The following is a 16,311-nucleotide window of genomic DNA, read 5'->3' on the forward strand; positions in this document are numbered from 1 at the left end:
GTTTCTGCCCCCAGTTTTAGGAGGGAGCGGAAAGGTCTATAAAGCTGTGCATCTTTGAGTTTGCCTGTAGAAAGTTTTCCTACTGGCTCTGTAGCTGCTGCCGCTAGTTTTTAGCTCATGTCTTTCTCCCTGCTTCCTTGGAAACCTCTGCTGCTGGTAAAGGCAATTGAGGCATATTCCCATTTTCAATTTGTAGTTCAGGCATAGCTATTTGTTAACCCTTATGGTCATCTCATGGGAAACAGACTCCTGAAGTTCCAGCTGGGTTGGTGTCTCCAATAACGGAGTGCAACACAAAACAGGTTTGTACTAGTCCAGGATTTGGGGCATACTGTATTTGGGGTAGTGTGTAGCCTGTGTACCTTACCTGTCATGTTGCTGCAGTTAATTCAAACAAACAAAAAGTATACCTGAGCAAGAGAAGCTTATGATGTAATGGCAGAATATCCATGATTCATGGGGAAGTGAGCCACTTTGTTTCTGCAAACAGCCTCCAACCAACGGAAGTGGCTGGTACAGCACGCATCCCTGCATATCTTGGGGTTAATTAACCTATGATATGCCGCTGTGACGTGCAAACAGCCACAAAATCTAGCACTTCGAGGCTGCTTCACTTGCTTTCTAGTTGATCCAAAGAACTAAACACCCTTCAACTGAAACAGGAGCAGCTATTTGGACATCACCTTTGTGTGCCATAGAAAGTGCATGTCAAAACTAGACTGCATCTTCAGAAGACCAGTCTTCGAGGCAGTTAATCAAAATGGAACTGGAAGTTATTTTCTGTCAAGGTCCTTAAACCCAATCCCCTGCTGTTTATTAGTATCCATGTGAAAATCTTTTTTTCTAAATGTGCCACACTCTGAAGAGTATCACATTTTATTGGATGTAGGGGGAGATGGGAAGGGGGTTCTATGCCATAATTACTTGTTTCCAGAACCATTACCAGAGATTAGAGCTACCCCTTTAGGGGAGATTGCCAAAATCACTATAGCTGAGCAAATCCCTTAATGTCTATCAGTCACGCTATCGGATAGAGCTAGGTTCAGTTCTTTTGCCTACTCCCCCCTCAGCATCAGTTAATGGTTAAGTGCCCTTTTTATAGTGCTTTTAATTGTCTTGATTCCTGAGTTGTGTGTCATAAAGGTCAGAGTGATACAAGAGAATGAATCTGTTACGCAAGTTTGCAAACCCATCTATGGTGTATGTGCAAATGTGGTGGTGTTTCTAAGGCAACATGCCCGATGCTGTAATACATGTTTACTTTTGTTGATCTATAGACAACGCCACCCCGCAGCAGTGGGAGAGAACGAGCCCCCGCCCTTCCAAGCTTGTGCAGTTACCACATGTCTCTTTCAGCAGGGTGCGTGTTGTGTGTACAGTGTCCTTTGCTATGTGTTAAGACACAATGGGCTGCAACCCTTAACAGTCCTACCAAACTTCCACTGAAATCAGTGTAATTAAAGTGCATCGTTGACTTTTATTTTGACGGACCTCAGTCATGACAAATGTTTGGATCGTTTTATCTGCATTGAGAAGTTGCGCTTCATTTTGTTACATAAAAATCCAGGGATGTATCAGCCAAACCACTTCCCTTCTGTTAGAAACCCCTGAGTCAATATCAGACCCTCATTATGAAAACACTAAACCAAAGATGATACTGCTGGATGATGTGGCTTCCAGTGCCCCTATTTTTTTAATAGGGGGGCATTATTTCCCCCCCCCCCCCCCGTTATCCCCTAACAGACTATATCTGTTATACTCTGTACTGGATCTATTTGTCTGCTGAGAGGACTTGGAAAATTAGAGGAATGGGCTGTAGTTTCCACTCTTCACAGCTCCACCCCTGCTACTTGCTGCCTCAAAATATGCTGTAATTTTATAGCTGCTAAATCTAATCCATCCCCTCCACTTTTTAGGCTGACAGTATAGGCTCTTGGTTCCTGGTTTCCACTACAAGTTGACTCAAAAGGTGGTGCTAGTCCACCACCTCTTCTTTGCTCCTGTTTACAATACCATTTACACTAGAAATGGGTGTTGAACGCCTAGTCCCCTTCCCTCCTCTGCACAGAGTGGTTCTTGGCCATAACCTACTTGCTGACCTCAATCCCCTCAGTATAAATCTAATTTCAATAAAGTGCTGTAAAACCCATCGGTCGGTCTACCTTTTCCTACCTTGCACAAGTATAGCACCTCTACAGCCTGTGTTCCTAAATTCTCAATGGTGGGAATCCATGAGGAATCTGCTGGCAGTTGGGGCCTTGCCTTCCTTAGTGGGATCTTCACCATGGTTAAGTGGAACTTCTCTTTGTCTGGAGGATGGATCACAGTCAAGTCCTTCTTGCTAAAGGCATCCTCCAATGTTCGAGCCAGTAAACCCAACTCGGGTATAGATGCTGGAGCCATGTAAAGCACACGTGAATGAAAAGTCTCGACCCCATGGAAGGAGAGCAGCAAGGCTGGGGGCAGCAGACGTTGGCTGTTGGCTTGTAGCTCTCGGAGAGCCACAATCGCTTTGTAAATCTCTTCTGGGGTGTCTAAGCGCAGCAAGCAAAGTGTAAGGTGTAGAGTAGCCAAGGGCACACAGAAGTTGGCTAAGCCTGGGTGAACCTCACAGAGGGCCCCTTGAAAACGTTTCACAGCTTCCTGGATGTCTGGGCTGGTGACTGGGATAGCTATGAAATGGGTGGGACGCTGTTTAGGGCGAGGAAAGTATCCACCTGCCCTACTTTCCAAAGCTGCTACCTCCTCCATTGGGTCATTTCCCTTTTTGATGCTGAGAACATCTTTGGATGCTTCTTTGATGGAGTGTCCATCCCTAACTGTGTTGACTACCTCTCTTGCCATATCTTTGCTTGCCAAACTTTTATCTAAGATGGTATGCATGCCTCCAACCAATTTCAAATTATCCATGGCTTCCCCAAGCTCCTTGCCTACTTCCTGTCCACCAGTTGTCCTGTTCAGCTGCTTTTCTCTATCTCTGGCTGAACCGTTGGTGTCCATCTCCTCTCCCCTGTCCTGGGCCATCCCTTGTCCTACAGTTCCTGTCACTTTTCCTCTGCCTCCATCAGAAGGATGACCATCAGTCTTTTCCTTGATGGCCTGAGCTACCTCCTCCTCTTCCTTTATCACCTCCAAGATGGTTTTCCCACTCCCTGTGGACCCAAAGATATCATCTGTGCGGCTGGCTTTGTCCCACACCACACGAGACCTGTATTTGAAATACTGGATCCTATGTTTGGGGATAGCTAGCACTCCTGGCCCAGCTGAAGCTAGATCCTCCCATGAGAAAGCAGTAAAAGGCTCTTCCAATATCCCCAAGAACCTATCAAGATAACCAATAGTGAAGTGATGGGCTGGCACCTGGGTGTCCCAGAGGATGCGAGAGATAACATCATTTGCTGTTTTCATGGCAGGCTTTTTGTTGGCTGGCAGCTGTGGGGAAGGATCATGGTGAATGGGTCTGTGGTCTTCTAAATGACAGGTATCCCCAGGGTGAAGGTTCCAGCAGCGGGCACCAAAGCGGCAATGTCCTTCCAGGAAAAAGCAGCACGGGGACTTGATCTCAGCAGAGGTGTGTTCAGTTGGACCTGAAGCAGGAGCTGGTGGTGGTTCCACACAGTTATCTGAACAGAGGTCGGAGGAGTCCTCAGAGGGGAGAACCAATTCTGCCATAGCTACAAACCGGAAATCATTCTAAGGGAGAAAACAATTGGAAGCAGAAAGGAAAACTTTACTCGCATCCTGGCCCAGAGGCAGTACAAGGACAGTTCGTGGGGGAGGATATACTGGGGTAACAAGGGCGATAGCCAGGGCGTGGCATTCTGAGATGTGCTGTCCCTGAAAATGGTGAAGGAAAGCACGATGAGGGAACCAGAATTTGTATAGTGTGGTGCTGAGGAGCTGGAATTATGAACCAAGAAGTCCGCAGTTAAAATCCAAGCTGAGCTGTGAACCTACTGGGGACCAATTCTCTTAACATGGTTAGTAAGTGGGTTGCTGAGGTGGTATATGTGAAGATCTTTGAGCACTGTGGGGAAAAGGGGTCTATTATTTATGATTGGTTCTATAGGATGTACAGGATTAGACCCATACTTAGCACAGACAATCACACGAAAACACATTTAAAACACAGATTAAAAATACACAGGATAAAGACTTGAGAAAATGAAACAGCCTTAGCCTGGTGCCAGGGGAGCCTTGGTAAGGTCTGAACCAAGACCTGTGGCTCAGAGCACCTCCTTTGTATTGTTTGTCTGTTTGTTTATTTAAAACATTTGTATCCTGACCTATATCATTAAGATCTCAGGGCACCATACAGATAAAATCAATTTAAACAGTATAAAACAATAAATAATTTAAACAGCTTGTTGTTCAGTCGTGTCTGACTCTTCATGACCCCATGGACCAACGCATGCCAGGCCCTCCTGTCCTCCGCTCTCTCGTGGAGTGTGCATATTAAACCATTAAACAAGCTAATACCGATTGAAAATCTAAAACTGTGCAACTTTAGGGCATGTATTTAGCCCTCAAAGGCTTTGGTTAAAGACATGTTTTAACTTGGCGCCGAAATGAAAGCAATGTCTGCGCCAAATGGGCTTCCAAGGGGAGGGCATTCCACAGCCAGGGCACTACAGCAGAGAAGGCCCTCCCCCACGTCCCACCATAGCGCATGTCTCACACTGGTGAGACGCAGAGGAGGGCCCCTCCAACAGATCTCAGTCCTCACGCAGGCATATATAGGGAGAGGTGCTCCTTCAAATATTGAGGTCCCAAGCCACTTAGGGCTTTGTATGCAGAAGGTCCCGGATTCAATCCCCGGCATCTCCAACAGAGCTGGAAAAACTCCTGCCTGTAACCCTGGAGATGATACAGAGCTAGATGGACCAAGGGTCTGGCTCAGTAAGCGGCAGCTTCCTGTGTTCCTGCTTCTCCCAACTTGTGTGCCACCACTGAGAAAGGCCCTCTCTGCATAGCTACCTTTCATGCTGTGGATGGTAGGGGAAACTGGAGAAGGGCCTCTGATGAGCATCTTAGTATACAGGCACAGGCCTTTGGAGACAGAGGATCCTTCAGGTACTCTGATCCCAAGCCGTCTTTCTCTGCCACCACCTCTCTGTTTTCTCCTCCCTATGTCTTGCTCAGGACAGGATTACACTATAGACTTACAAGTTTAACAGTCATTCTTCCCACTAGGGAACCCTGGAAATTATACAGTGCCTTGCATAAGTATTCATCCCCCTTTGACTTTTCCACATTTTGTTGACTTACAACTTGGAATTAAAATTGATTTAATTGGCATTTTTACCATTCAGTTTCCCAACATACTTAACACTTTGAAGATGCAAAATATTTTTATTGTGGCACAAAAATTAAGTAAACAAAAACAAACTGAGGTTCGTTGCATAAGTATTCAGCCCCCTGAGTCAATACTTGGTAGAAGCACCTTTGGCGGCAATTACAGCTGTGAGTCTTTGCGGGGTAAGTCTCTACCAGCTTTGCAGATCTGGATCCTGCAATGTTTGCCCATTGTTCTTGACAAAATTGCTCAAGCTCTGTCAGGTGGACTGTTGGCGAACAGCAATCTTCAAGTCTTGCGACAGATTCTCAATCAGACTGAGGCCTGGGCTCTGACTGGCCATTTGAAGACATTCAGGTTCTTGTTTTGAAACCACTGGAGTGTAACTTTGGCTGTGTGTTTAGGGTCACTGTCTTGCTGGAAGGTGAACCTCCGCCCCAGTCCCAGGTCCCTTGCAGACTGACACAGGTTTTCCTCTAGGATTGCCCTGTATTTGGCTCCATCCATCTTACCCTTGGTCCTGACCAGTTTCCCAGTCCTGCCAATGAAAAACATCCCCACAACATGATGCTGCCACCACCATGCTTCACCGTGGGGATGGTGTTCTCAGGGTGATGAACACTGTTGGCTTTGTGCAACACATAACATTTTGCAGTAAGGCCCAAAAGTTCAATTTTGGTCTCATCTGCCCACAGAACCTTTTCCCATGTGTTTGCAGTGTCTCCCACATGCCTTCTGGTTGCACCAGAGCATATTTAGGGGTGTCACAGCAAAGGGGGTGAATATTTATGCAATCCAGACTTTTCAGTATATCATTCTGTAAAATACATAGATCCCCCCGCCCCCTTTGACATTATGGACTATTTTGTGTAGATCAGTGGTGAGAAATTCTAAGTAAATCCATTTTAATTCTAGGTTGTAACACTACAAAATGTGGAATAGTCAAAGGGGGGTGAATATTTATGCAAGGCACTGTAGCTTGGGTGTCAGAGCTTTCCAACAGCTGGGGTGGGCAGCCTGATTGGGATCTACTTGTAGCTCTGTTCATGAGCTGCAACAGATAGGCAAGAGTTTCTGACTCCCAATTGTCTTAACAGCAGCAACAACTCAAAGCCTCCCCCCCTTAAATTAGGTTACTGAAAAAGAATGCTAGGGGTGGGAGGAAGCAGGAGTGGATTTCTGTAGGAAAGGACTTGTGAACTTGGCTCTGGTACTGAGCACACATTCCTGGGCTGAGAATGTGCTCAGAGGCACTCTGTGGCTTCATTCCTAGCATACGTCCTGCCTGGCTACACCGCTGTTTTGCCCCTGGCTCTGCTTTGTGGATCTCCGGGTTCCAGTAAAGCACGAAGTCGATTCCACAGGCCTGAGGCCCGCCTCTCCCTGTGACGACGCTCTTAAAGCTCGCCCACACCCGCCTGACACCCCCGGGGCCTGCGCGGGGGGAGTGGGGTCAGTAACGCGCAAGCACCGCTCCAAGCTCGCCCTCTCCCGCCTTCCCCTCTGAAATACAGCAACAATGCTTAGCCCATGGCTAACTCACTCGTGGCTAACGTGCCCTGCCGGTTTCAGTGGGTCTCCGCGAAGCATGACCACATGTGGATCCAGCCCCACACCTGGTGACGCCGCTGGTACGATCCACCCGGTGGGTCCTGCCCCGCTGACTGAAGGCGGGTGCTGCGTAAAGGCCGGCCAGCCAGCCGAGAGTTCCCCTGCCCGTCTCTTCCCTCTCTCTACCCAGCTCGTCTCCTCCGGTTCACCTGTCCTCCCCACTAAAAAGGTAAAAGGTAAAGGTGTCCCCAACCAGTCGTGTCCGACTCTAGGGTGCGGTGCTCATCCCCGTTTCCAAGCCGAAGAGCCAGCGCTGTCCGAAGACGCTTCCGTGGTCATGTGGCCGGCATGACTGAACACCGAGGCGCACGTAGTGCTGTCACCTTTCCCGCCGAGGCGGCACCTATTCATCTACTTGCAATGTCTTGCTTTCGAACTGCTAGGTTGGCAGGAGCTGGGACCGAAGACGGGAGCTCACTCCGTCACGCGGCACTCGGGTCTCGAGCTGCTGACCTGCCGACCTTCCAGTCTGCAGCTCAGCGTCTTAACCACTAAGCCACCGCGGCCCCGTCCTCCCCACTACTACGTCGTTAAAAAATAAAAACAACGCACCCTCCCTCCCTCCCTCTCTCTCGCCCCCCCCGCCCCGTCGTCTCTGTCCTGGGGACTGCAAGCCTCTTACGGAAAGGTCCTGCATCAGTCCAGCACTCTCGCCTCCTAAGTCAAGGGGATGGGGGGATCCCGGGATGCCGCCCTGGGAGCGCCCCGCGCCTTTCCTCGCCGGGCGGCCGCTTCCCGCTCCGCCGGCTCACCTCCGGCTCCTCCGCGCGTTACTCGGACTTTCTTCTTCTTCTTCCTGGACGGGGGCGGGGGGGGGGAGCCCGCAAAACAACTGCTTTGCATTGTGGGCCCTCGGAGGGATTGCGCCATGCCCGCCCCGCGTCCAGCAGTCCCCAGCAATCCCCTTCCTCAGTCGGACCAAGAGCGGCCCTAGCTAGCGTGCGGGTTTCGCCTTTCCCATAACCTGGAGCCGACGGGAGGAGCTGCGCTGCCTACAGCAGGGCGGGCGGAGGATCGGGCCTGGGTGCGCTCGTAGGCCTCTGGGCGCTACGCAGCAGATCGGCGGGCGGGGATTCACGACCCCCCACGCTGTGAACAAGGGCAGCAACGAGACGACACCTGGCCCCCTAAGGGGAGGGAGCGTGGGGCACCCAGGAATTATTTTTTGTTCGGAAGGACCGTGAGCGCCGTGCAGTTCCGCTACTCACCGGAAATCCCAGGGCTCGGAATTCTTTCATTCGAAACGGGTATCTTTTGCGCCAGGGCCCGGTTAGTGGGTCGCGGGGCGGATTGGGTTTCTAGGGGGAAAGATGAAGTAGGCCCCGCGAGCCTGAAGCCTGCCCAGCCCTGGTCTTGACTCAGGAGTAGGCAGGAGATAGATCACAACCTACTCGCGGGTCTCTGGGTTTAAGAATAGCAACAACAAAAAGGGGGTTGTTTCGTTTTTTGAAGGTCCTAAATTAGGCTGCTGAAAACAAAGGAAGCTTGGGGAGGGGGAGATTAGCCGTAGATTTTTGTGAGAAAGGGTTCAGGACTCAGTTCTGGGACTAAAATAGTGTCCTGGGGTAAGCATGTGCTCAGAGGTGCCCCATTCCTAAATTCTAAGTGTACATCAGCTCCCTCCCACCCTCTAATCCCCCTGGCACAGTTTTGCACCTGGCTTCGGTTGCACCTTGGAGTTCTAGGGAAAAAAACAAAGGAGATCCCACAAGCCTGATGTCTGCCTGCCTCTGCTCTAATATATACCCATACACAAATCATTTCACCAGGTTTTAATTTGTGCCTGGGACTTAACCTTGGCACAAAGGAAGAAGCAGTAATAAAAAAAAATTAAAGGAGGGTGCCCCCAAGCATGGGCAGAGTGCCACTTTTTCACCACTGAGAGTAATCACAGCCAATTCCCACACTTCGGGCGTTAAAGAGAAAGCAGGAAAAGAGAGGGTGTTGTGCCCAGACCGGTTTGAGCCCTGGCACCTCCTGTTTGTTTTTAAAGAAATTAACCACTGACTTTAACCAACTCGGGGATGGGGTGAAAATTTGTTAAAAGTGCAGGCACTGTTTCCAGTCCTGGTTTGAGTCTTTGGTCTCCATCTAAATCTGACGCCAGATCACTCTCCAGGCACTTGCTGAATATTAATTTTGATCCCCCCCCCCCCAAAAAATCTTGCTGTAGGTGGGAGGCATGGAGTGCATTTTCTTCCTGGGGGATTTTCCCACTCACAGCTCCTCCTTTTTACCCATACAAGTGAATTACTTCTTTTAGAGAGGCAGTGTTGTGTAGTGGTTAGAGTGTTGGACTAGAACTCGAGAGACCCAGATTCTAGTCCCCCACTCATTTCATTTCATTGATTACATTTCTATACCGCCCAACAGCTAAACCTGAAGCTCTCTGGGCAGTTTACAAAGATGAAAACCATTAAAAATACATTTAAACCATTTACATATAAACAGCACTCACAGAGACACACATATATCTAAAACAATTTTAAACAATCAACTAAGAAAAACATTCTTACTAAGAAAAACATTTTCAGATACAAGTACACACTTCGCATTCCCTCTCAAATCAAAGAGTTGTACATTAATCTGGTAATTGGCCATCTTTCTTTTTTCCTGTCAATGCAGCCTAACCAACCTCACAGGGTTGTTGTGAGGATAAAATGGAGAGGACGAGGACCATGTACGCCGCCTTGGGTCCTTGCAAGAGGGTAATAATACATTATGTGTACAGTGTGAGGGAAAACAAACTGGAAACAATGGAGAGCTGGGGACATAACTGTATCCAGACCCTGTAGTACCAAGGACAGGAGGAGAACTATTCCCCCCGGAAAAATGTCCTCATTAGCCTGCAGCCCCTGGAATTGTGCTGCAGTAGACAGCCACCTCTAACCTCTTAGTCTGGCCTAGCCTGGCCCTGCCACCCTCAGTGCCGATGCAGTTAATTGATGTTGCCTGGTGGAGGCGAGAGTCGCTAGCAAGAACAACCTCCATCTTACACAAGATGGCAATGCCGCAGAGCAGCCTTCCTCAACCTGATGCCCTCCAGATGTGTTAGGCTACAACCCCCACAGATCCCAGCCAGCACGTGCCCTGCCAATGCACATGCTCAGTCCTGGCAAGACCAGGTGAATTTGGTGTGGCCTGGTGCGGAGAATCAGGGGCAAAATCTGCCACTCCTACATTGAGCTGCAACTGTGCTGCTTCCATCTAGGCACTTCAACCTTATGACAGTGTCGTCCGTGACCCTCTGGGTGCCTGCGTGCTGATTCTAAACTCTTGTTAGTGCTTCTAGTTGCAGAACTGGAAGTGGCCTAGATTAATTAATTAATTAAAACAGAGCACGCAAGTATGACAAATCCTAGATCCCAGGTGCTTCTGGTATACCCCTTTGTAAAGAACCCAGCCCATTCAGTGTTACAGTGGGGGGCAGGGCGTGTGACTTTTGTATGCAGGCAGAGTAAATCAACTGTGCACTGTCCCCTTACACTAGGAGAAACCCTGCCGCAAGCCTGCGTACAAGGCCTGCTAGAGAGCTGTATATAACGCTGTATATAACAGAGAGGGCCTTCTCTGTGGTGGCCCCCACTCTGTGAAACTCCCTCCCTAGGGAACTCCGCCATGCCCCCTCTTTAATGAGTTTCCGTCACGCATTAAAAACGTGGTTGTTCAGGCAGGCATTTGGGGTGGGTTAGGGTATTTTTAGAAACACGATGTTTTAATGTGAAATTTTATTGTTTTAAACTGTTGTATTATTGTACATCGCGCAGAGTGGCTGGGTGACCGGCCAAATGGGCGATTAAGACATTTAATTAATTAATTAATTAAACATTGCAAGTTACCCTCATGTGTATGGTGTCTGAATCCACTGGCACAGCTAGGTAATTTTAGACCCTGGACTTAATAGTCTTACAGAAACCTCCTTTGGAGAACTATGTGTATTACTTCAGTTATGAAGCATATTTTTATTTATTTATTTATTTATTTATTTCATTTCTATACCGCCCAATAGCCGAAGCTCTCTGGGCGGTTCACAAAAACTAAAACCAAACAACACACAATAAAACAATTTAAAATATATAGAACATTAAAACCACAATATAACAATACAACCACAATAAAACCTAGCAGCAGTACAGGAGTTTAAAATACAGATTTAAAACAGCAAAGATAAAAATTTAGAAAACTAAAATGCCTGGGAAAATAACAAGGTCTTCACCTGGCGCCGAAAGGAGTACAATGTAGGCGCCAGGCGAACCTCACTAGGGAGCTCATTCCAGAGCCGGGGTGCCACAACAGAAAAAGCCCTCCTCCTAGTAGCCACCCGCCTCACTTCCTTTGGCAGGGGCTAACGGAGAAGGGCCGCTGATGATGATCTTAAGGTCCGGGCAGGCACATATGGGAGGAGGCAATCCTTCAGGTAACCTGGCCCCAAGCCGTTAAGGGCTTTGAATGTTAACACCAGCACTTTGAATCGGGCCCGGAAATGGACTGGCAGCCAGTGCAGCTGGAAAAGTACTGGCGTAATATGAGCTCGCAGGCCAGTCCCTGTTAACAATCTTGCTGCCCTATTTTGGACCAGCTGAAGTTTCCGGACCGTTTTCAAAGGCAGCTCCACATATAACGCATTGCAGTAATTTTTCTTCTCCCCCCAACTGCCATTCCATGTTTTACGACTGCTTCTGCATTCCTGATATGTTCGATTCTAACAGATCAAGAATGTCAAAGCAATTGTAAAGCATGGAATGGTGGTGAGTTAAACAACAACAAAACTATTAGCCAACCCTAATTTAAAATAAATAAATAAAAACAGTTGTAGAATGCCCTCCCCTTGGGGGCTCAATTGGCACATACGTTGGTTTCATTTTGGTGCCAAATAAAAACATGGCTTTTTACCAATGCCTTTGAGGGCTAAATGCATTCCCTAAAGTAGCACATTGTTTTAAGAGTTTTATTGTTTTAGATTTTAATTGGTATTAGCTTTTTATAGCGCAATCCTATCCAGATAGGCAGCTGCCTCCAAACTCGGAGGTGACCACCTATCCAATGCAGGGCAGGAGAAACATGGAGGGGATCTGTTCAGCACTGCCTCCGAGGAAGCGTGGGAGTGGCGGGAGGTCAGTTCTTGGAAAACAGGGTCGGTTCCCAGAAAACAAGATATCCTATGGCCATCTAGCCGCTGTCTAACGGCCGTAGGATTGCTCCCTTAATGGTTTAATATGTTTTAACTGTTTAAATTATTGTTTTATACTGTTTAAATTTATTTTATCAGTATGCCACCCTGAGATCTTAATGATATAAGGCGGGATACAAATGTTTTAAATAAATACTCTGACCATGTGCAGTTTTGCATTTTTAACTTGCGAAGGGTGCAATCCTATGCATGTTTAGACAGAAAAAAAGGCCTGCAACTCCCAGCGTGCCTTTAAATCATAGCACCATCATGACAACAGGAATCAAATGGAGTTTGCTTCTGTTGCCCTCATCACCTACCATGCTCTGGAACGTCAGGGTGGGGCTGTGGGTCTCTGGATTTGCCCCCAGTGTCCAGCCCTAACTACACCACTACTTGAATCCAAGGTAAGACAAGGGGTACATGAATAGAACCAGTATGTGGCAGCTGCTAGTGCTGTGTGTGGCCATATTCTGAATGCTAGCCCCAAGCGAAGCATCCATCTTGATAACTTCATCCGGCTCTTACAGCAATGTTGGGCTCTTAAACATTTGAATGAATTGGGGGGTGTTTTTGAGGCAAGGTAAGGCGAGTCACCCCCTTCATGGATCACTGCCTTGTTGTGGCGATTTTATTTTCTTGGGCTCCAAGATCACCACAGACAGTGGCTGTAACCATGAAATTAAAAGACGCTTGCTCCTTGGGAGGAAAGCTATGGCAAACCTAGACAGCATAGTAAGAAGCAGAGACATCACCTTGCCGACAAAGGTTCGTATAATCAAAGCTATGGTTTTCCCAGTAGCAACGTATGGCTGTGAGAGCTGGGCTATAAGGAAGGCTGAGCGCCGAAGAATCGATGCTTTCGAACTGTGGTGCTGGAGAAGACTCTTACGAGTGCCCTGGACTGCAAGGAGGTCAAATCAGTCAATCCTAAAGGAAATCAACCCTGAGTGCTCATTGGAAGGACAGATACTGAAGCTAAAGCTCCAATATTTTGACCACCTAATGCGAAGACAAAACTCCCTGGAAAAGACCCTGATGCTGGGAAAGATTGAAGGCAAAAGGAGAAGGGAACGGCAGAGGAGAGATGGCTAGATAGCATCACCGATGCAATGAATATGGACGTGAGCACACTCCGGGAGAGAGTGCAGGACAGGAAGGCCTGGCGTGCTATGGTCCATGGGGTCACGAAGAGTCGGACACGACTGAACAACTAAACAACAAGGTGAGTCACAGCACCACACACATCAGACTGTTCAGCAGGGTCAACCCTACCATTACACACAGTGAGGCAACTGCCTCAGGAAGCAAATGTTGGGGGCAGGGCAGCCCCCCAGCTGTTCTTCACTGGAAGATGGAGCTGTGTATGCTACACAACCTGTCCTGAGCCCCCTAAACTAGCCTGGCTCCAGCTGTGGTGCAGGGCCCTATCCCATCTCTGGTGCTGAAGTAAGATGCCACTGCCACTCCAGTTGGCTTCTGGACACGGAATGAGGAAGAGAGCACCATCTTGTCCTTCACCTCAGGCCGGAACTTGTCTTAAGCCAGCCCTGCTGTTGAGAGAACTCCGCCTCCCCACCGAAGAATCCTCTCAACAAACATTTTGTTTGGTCTCGAAGAGGTGACTGTTAAAACATTAAAAATAAAACGTGTAATTTTTCTGGAGCAGGGGCTGTATCAGCGCCCTCTGGGGAAAAGTAATGCCCCCCATTCCTTTTTTGCAAGGCATTTTGCATCCAGGATTGGCGCCTTCACCAGCTAGCGGGGGGGCCGGGTGGAGGCATAAAGTTGGACCCATCATATTTCCCAGCTGGTGTGTTTCACAGGTTGCCTTTGCAATGGTTTCCTTCATCCTGTCAGGCCTGGATTGTGTCAGTAAGGGCCCCTGATCTGTTTATCCTCTGGCAGGAAATTCACAGCTGGGATCGACCAGCAAACCGAGGCACCAGAATCCCAGATAAGGCTAGAGGGAGACGTGTTACAGCTGGAGTCGATTGTGGGGGCAGGGAGCGTGATCAGCAAATGTTTTTGCTTTGATCCGACCCCTGTGGCTGAGAAACCAGGCCTCTGGCCTCCCTCAGCCTGAGGCAAATGCTGAAATGTGGCATCAGCAAGTTGGAGAGTGCCCCTTTTTGTTGGGCCATGTGCAAAATGTGCCTTCTTCTCCCAGTCAGTGATCCATCCTGCTTCTTAAAGTTCCCTTTCCTCCACCTCTTTCATTTTGAAGGGAAACTTTATTTATGCTCAGGATGTAAATGGATACAATGATGTAAACTCAGCTGGGGAAAAAAATACATACACAAAAACTCCAAGCTGCATCAAGATAAAGAAATTGGTCTGTATGGTAAACGTGCAAACACAAGTGGTGTCTGCAACAAAATACTGCAGCACTCCCTATTTAGAGGATTCCAGCCACTCCGTTTCTTCCCTCACCCCCATAGTCAATCAGCATTAGAAGGCCACTGAGCATGCTCAGTACTCATTAGGCTGTTGGGGGGGGGGTCCCCTAAAGATTTTTTGTATTTTTGCAAACTTCAGCATTACCCAAGGCTGCTAATACTTCCTCTTGTGCGTGGGTGGTGCTGTTTTTGCATGTAAGCATCGGCACTCACTGCTTAAAGATGGGAAATGGAGGGAATGATTAGCGTTAGGACAGAGAGGCAAAGATGAAATAAAATGCAGACAGCAGCAGTAGGGGAGGTGAAGCAAAAGAAAGTTCTTTCCTTCCAAGCTTCGATGCGTGGCACCAGCTTTTGCATCAGCTCAGACTGCTGAATTCCATGCTGCTGGCCCTGCCAGTCCTGCTCTTCCTCTGTCTCTGCTATCCATTGAATATTTCTGGACTAGCCAAGTGACCATTGTTATAAGCAGGTAAGGGGGCAGAAAGTGCCCATGTATCACAAAGATTTCTGAAGGATGAGCAATGCAGTTCTATGTGAAACATACTGTGCTGTTGAGCTGTAACTCTGTAGTAGAGCAATACTTTGCATGCAGGAGGTTGGATCCCTGATCCAGTTTGTGGTTTTTAATGGATCAGGTAGCAAGACATGGGAAGGAAAGGCCCAAGACTCAGAAGAACCACTACCAGAGACAACAATACTGAGCTAAACAGACGAATGGTGTGGCATTTCATTACACACCTATATACATCCTTAGGAAAGGTTCCTCCTGTGCAAGCACCGAGTCATTGCCGACTCCTAGAGGGACGCCGCTTTCGCTGGCGTTTTCATGGCAGACTGCAGTGGGGTGGTTTGCCATTGCCTTCCCCAGTCGTGACTACCTTTCCCCCAGCAAGCTGGGTACTCATTTCACCGACCTCGGAAGGATGGAGGGCTGAGTCGACCTGAGCTTCCGCTGGGATTGAACTCAGGTCGTGGGGAGAGTTTCAGTTGCAATACTGCTGCCTACCACTCTGCGCCACACAAGGCTCTTTTTATACATCCTTAAGTCCCTCTTTAAAAGAACCCAACACACGCTCTTTTAGGCTGAAACTATGTTCCTGTTCCCGAATGCAGGCCTTTATTCCCTCTCCGGTCCTGTGGGAGTGAATGCCTATGGGAGCAAAGAGGGTCATGTATATACACTGAGGTGGGGAGGCTAAATCTGGCCCCAGTGACCCATTTGGAATTCAAGCTGTTTCCAACCCCATCCCACCCCACTCAAAAACATCTTGCCAGCTGCAGCACTTCTACTTCGCCCCTCAGAACAGAAACAGCCGCCACTGAGTATCTTCTCTTCCTATATGCCTGGCCCCATGCTGGGTTTGCTTTCGTGGTTACGCTGAAATGTGTCCAAGAGATGTGAATCTGACTTTGCAGGTGCCATCTTTTTTCCTGGAAGGATTGTTCCCCCCCCCCCAGCTCTTTCTTTGCAACCAGTTCTGCTCCACACTTCACAATTAAAGGGCACTTCCAGATGTTACACAGATGTTATCTCCAAGATATTAACAGCAGCTCCTTACCACTGGGTGCAACGTGTTAAAAAACAATGACAGCAACACCATTTTCCTGCCACACATATTGAGGCATAATTCTTCTTTAGTAGTGGATACCCAAGTTAAGATCATTGTAGCAGTATGAATAGAAACAATACTTGCTTCCCCCTCACTCCATCACCTTATCTTGCAGGAGAACTCAAGAGACTGGAGGAAAATGCTCTGTGCCATACCAGAGGTGTGGCCACCTATAGAAGGTGAGTTACTGGCAAAGATGAGAGTGGCCAGGTAGCCAGCCAA

At 48.2% G+C, this 16,311-nt stretch overlaps 1 protein-coding gene and 1 long non-coding RNA gene across 7 annotated transcripts; one reads left to right on the plus strand and one right to left on the minus strand.

Annotated features, from left to right (window-relative positions):
* Nucleotides 1–854: 854 nt before the first annotated feature.
* On the minus strand, nucleotides 855–8,307 carry LENG9 (leukocyte receptor cluster member 9). 6 transcript variants are annotated; one of them, XM_084805557.1, is made up of 2 exons: nucleotides 8,116–8,307; nucleotides 855–3,693 (listed from the first exon to the last, which is right to left on the minus strand). In XM_084805557.1, exons 1-2 carry the CDS (start codon nucleotides 8,143–8,145, stop codon nucleotides 2,110–2,112), a joined length of 1,614 nt encoding a protein of 537 aa, XP_084661683.1. In that variant the 5' UTR covers nucleotides 8,146–8,307; the 3' UTR covers nucleotides 855–2,109. The 6 variants fall into 6 exon arrangements, with proteins under 6 accessions (XP_084661683.1, XP_084661687.1, XP_084661684.1 ...); XM_084805561.1 differs by lacking the exon at nucleotides 8,116–8,307 and adding an exon at nucleotides 7,660–7,705; XM_084805558.1 differs by lacking the exon at nucleotides 8,116–8,307 and adding an exon at nucleotides 7,530–7,705.
* Nucleotides 7,819–16,284, plus strand: LOC146342056 (uncharacterized). Its single transcript, XR_014783900.1, has 3 exons — nucleotides 7,819–8,154; nucleotides 12,877–13,302; nucleotides 16,205–16,284. It is a non-coding gene; the product is annotated as an uncharacterized LOC146342056 (long non-coding RNA).
* The last annotated feature ends 27 nt before the right edge of the window (nucleotides 16,285–16,311 follow it).

Source organism: Heloderma suspectum, chromosome 6 (genome assembly GCF_057233095.1).
Source record: "Heloderma suspectum isolate Gila_16-S chromosome 6, 16-S_ref, whole genome shotgun sequence".
Classification (NCBI taxonomy): Eukaryota; Metazoa; Chordata; class Lepidosauria; order Squamata; family Helodermatidae; genus Heloderma; species Heloderma suspectum.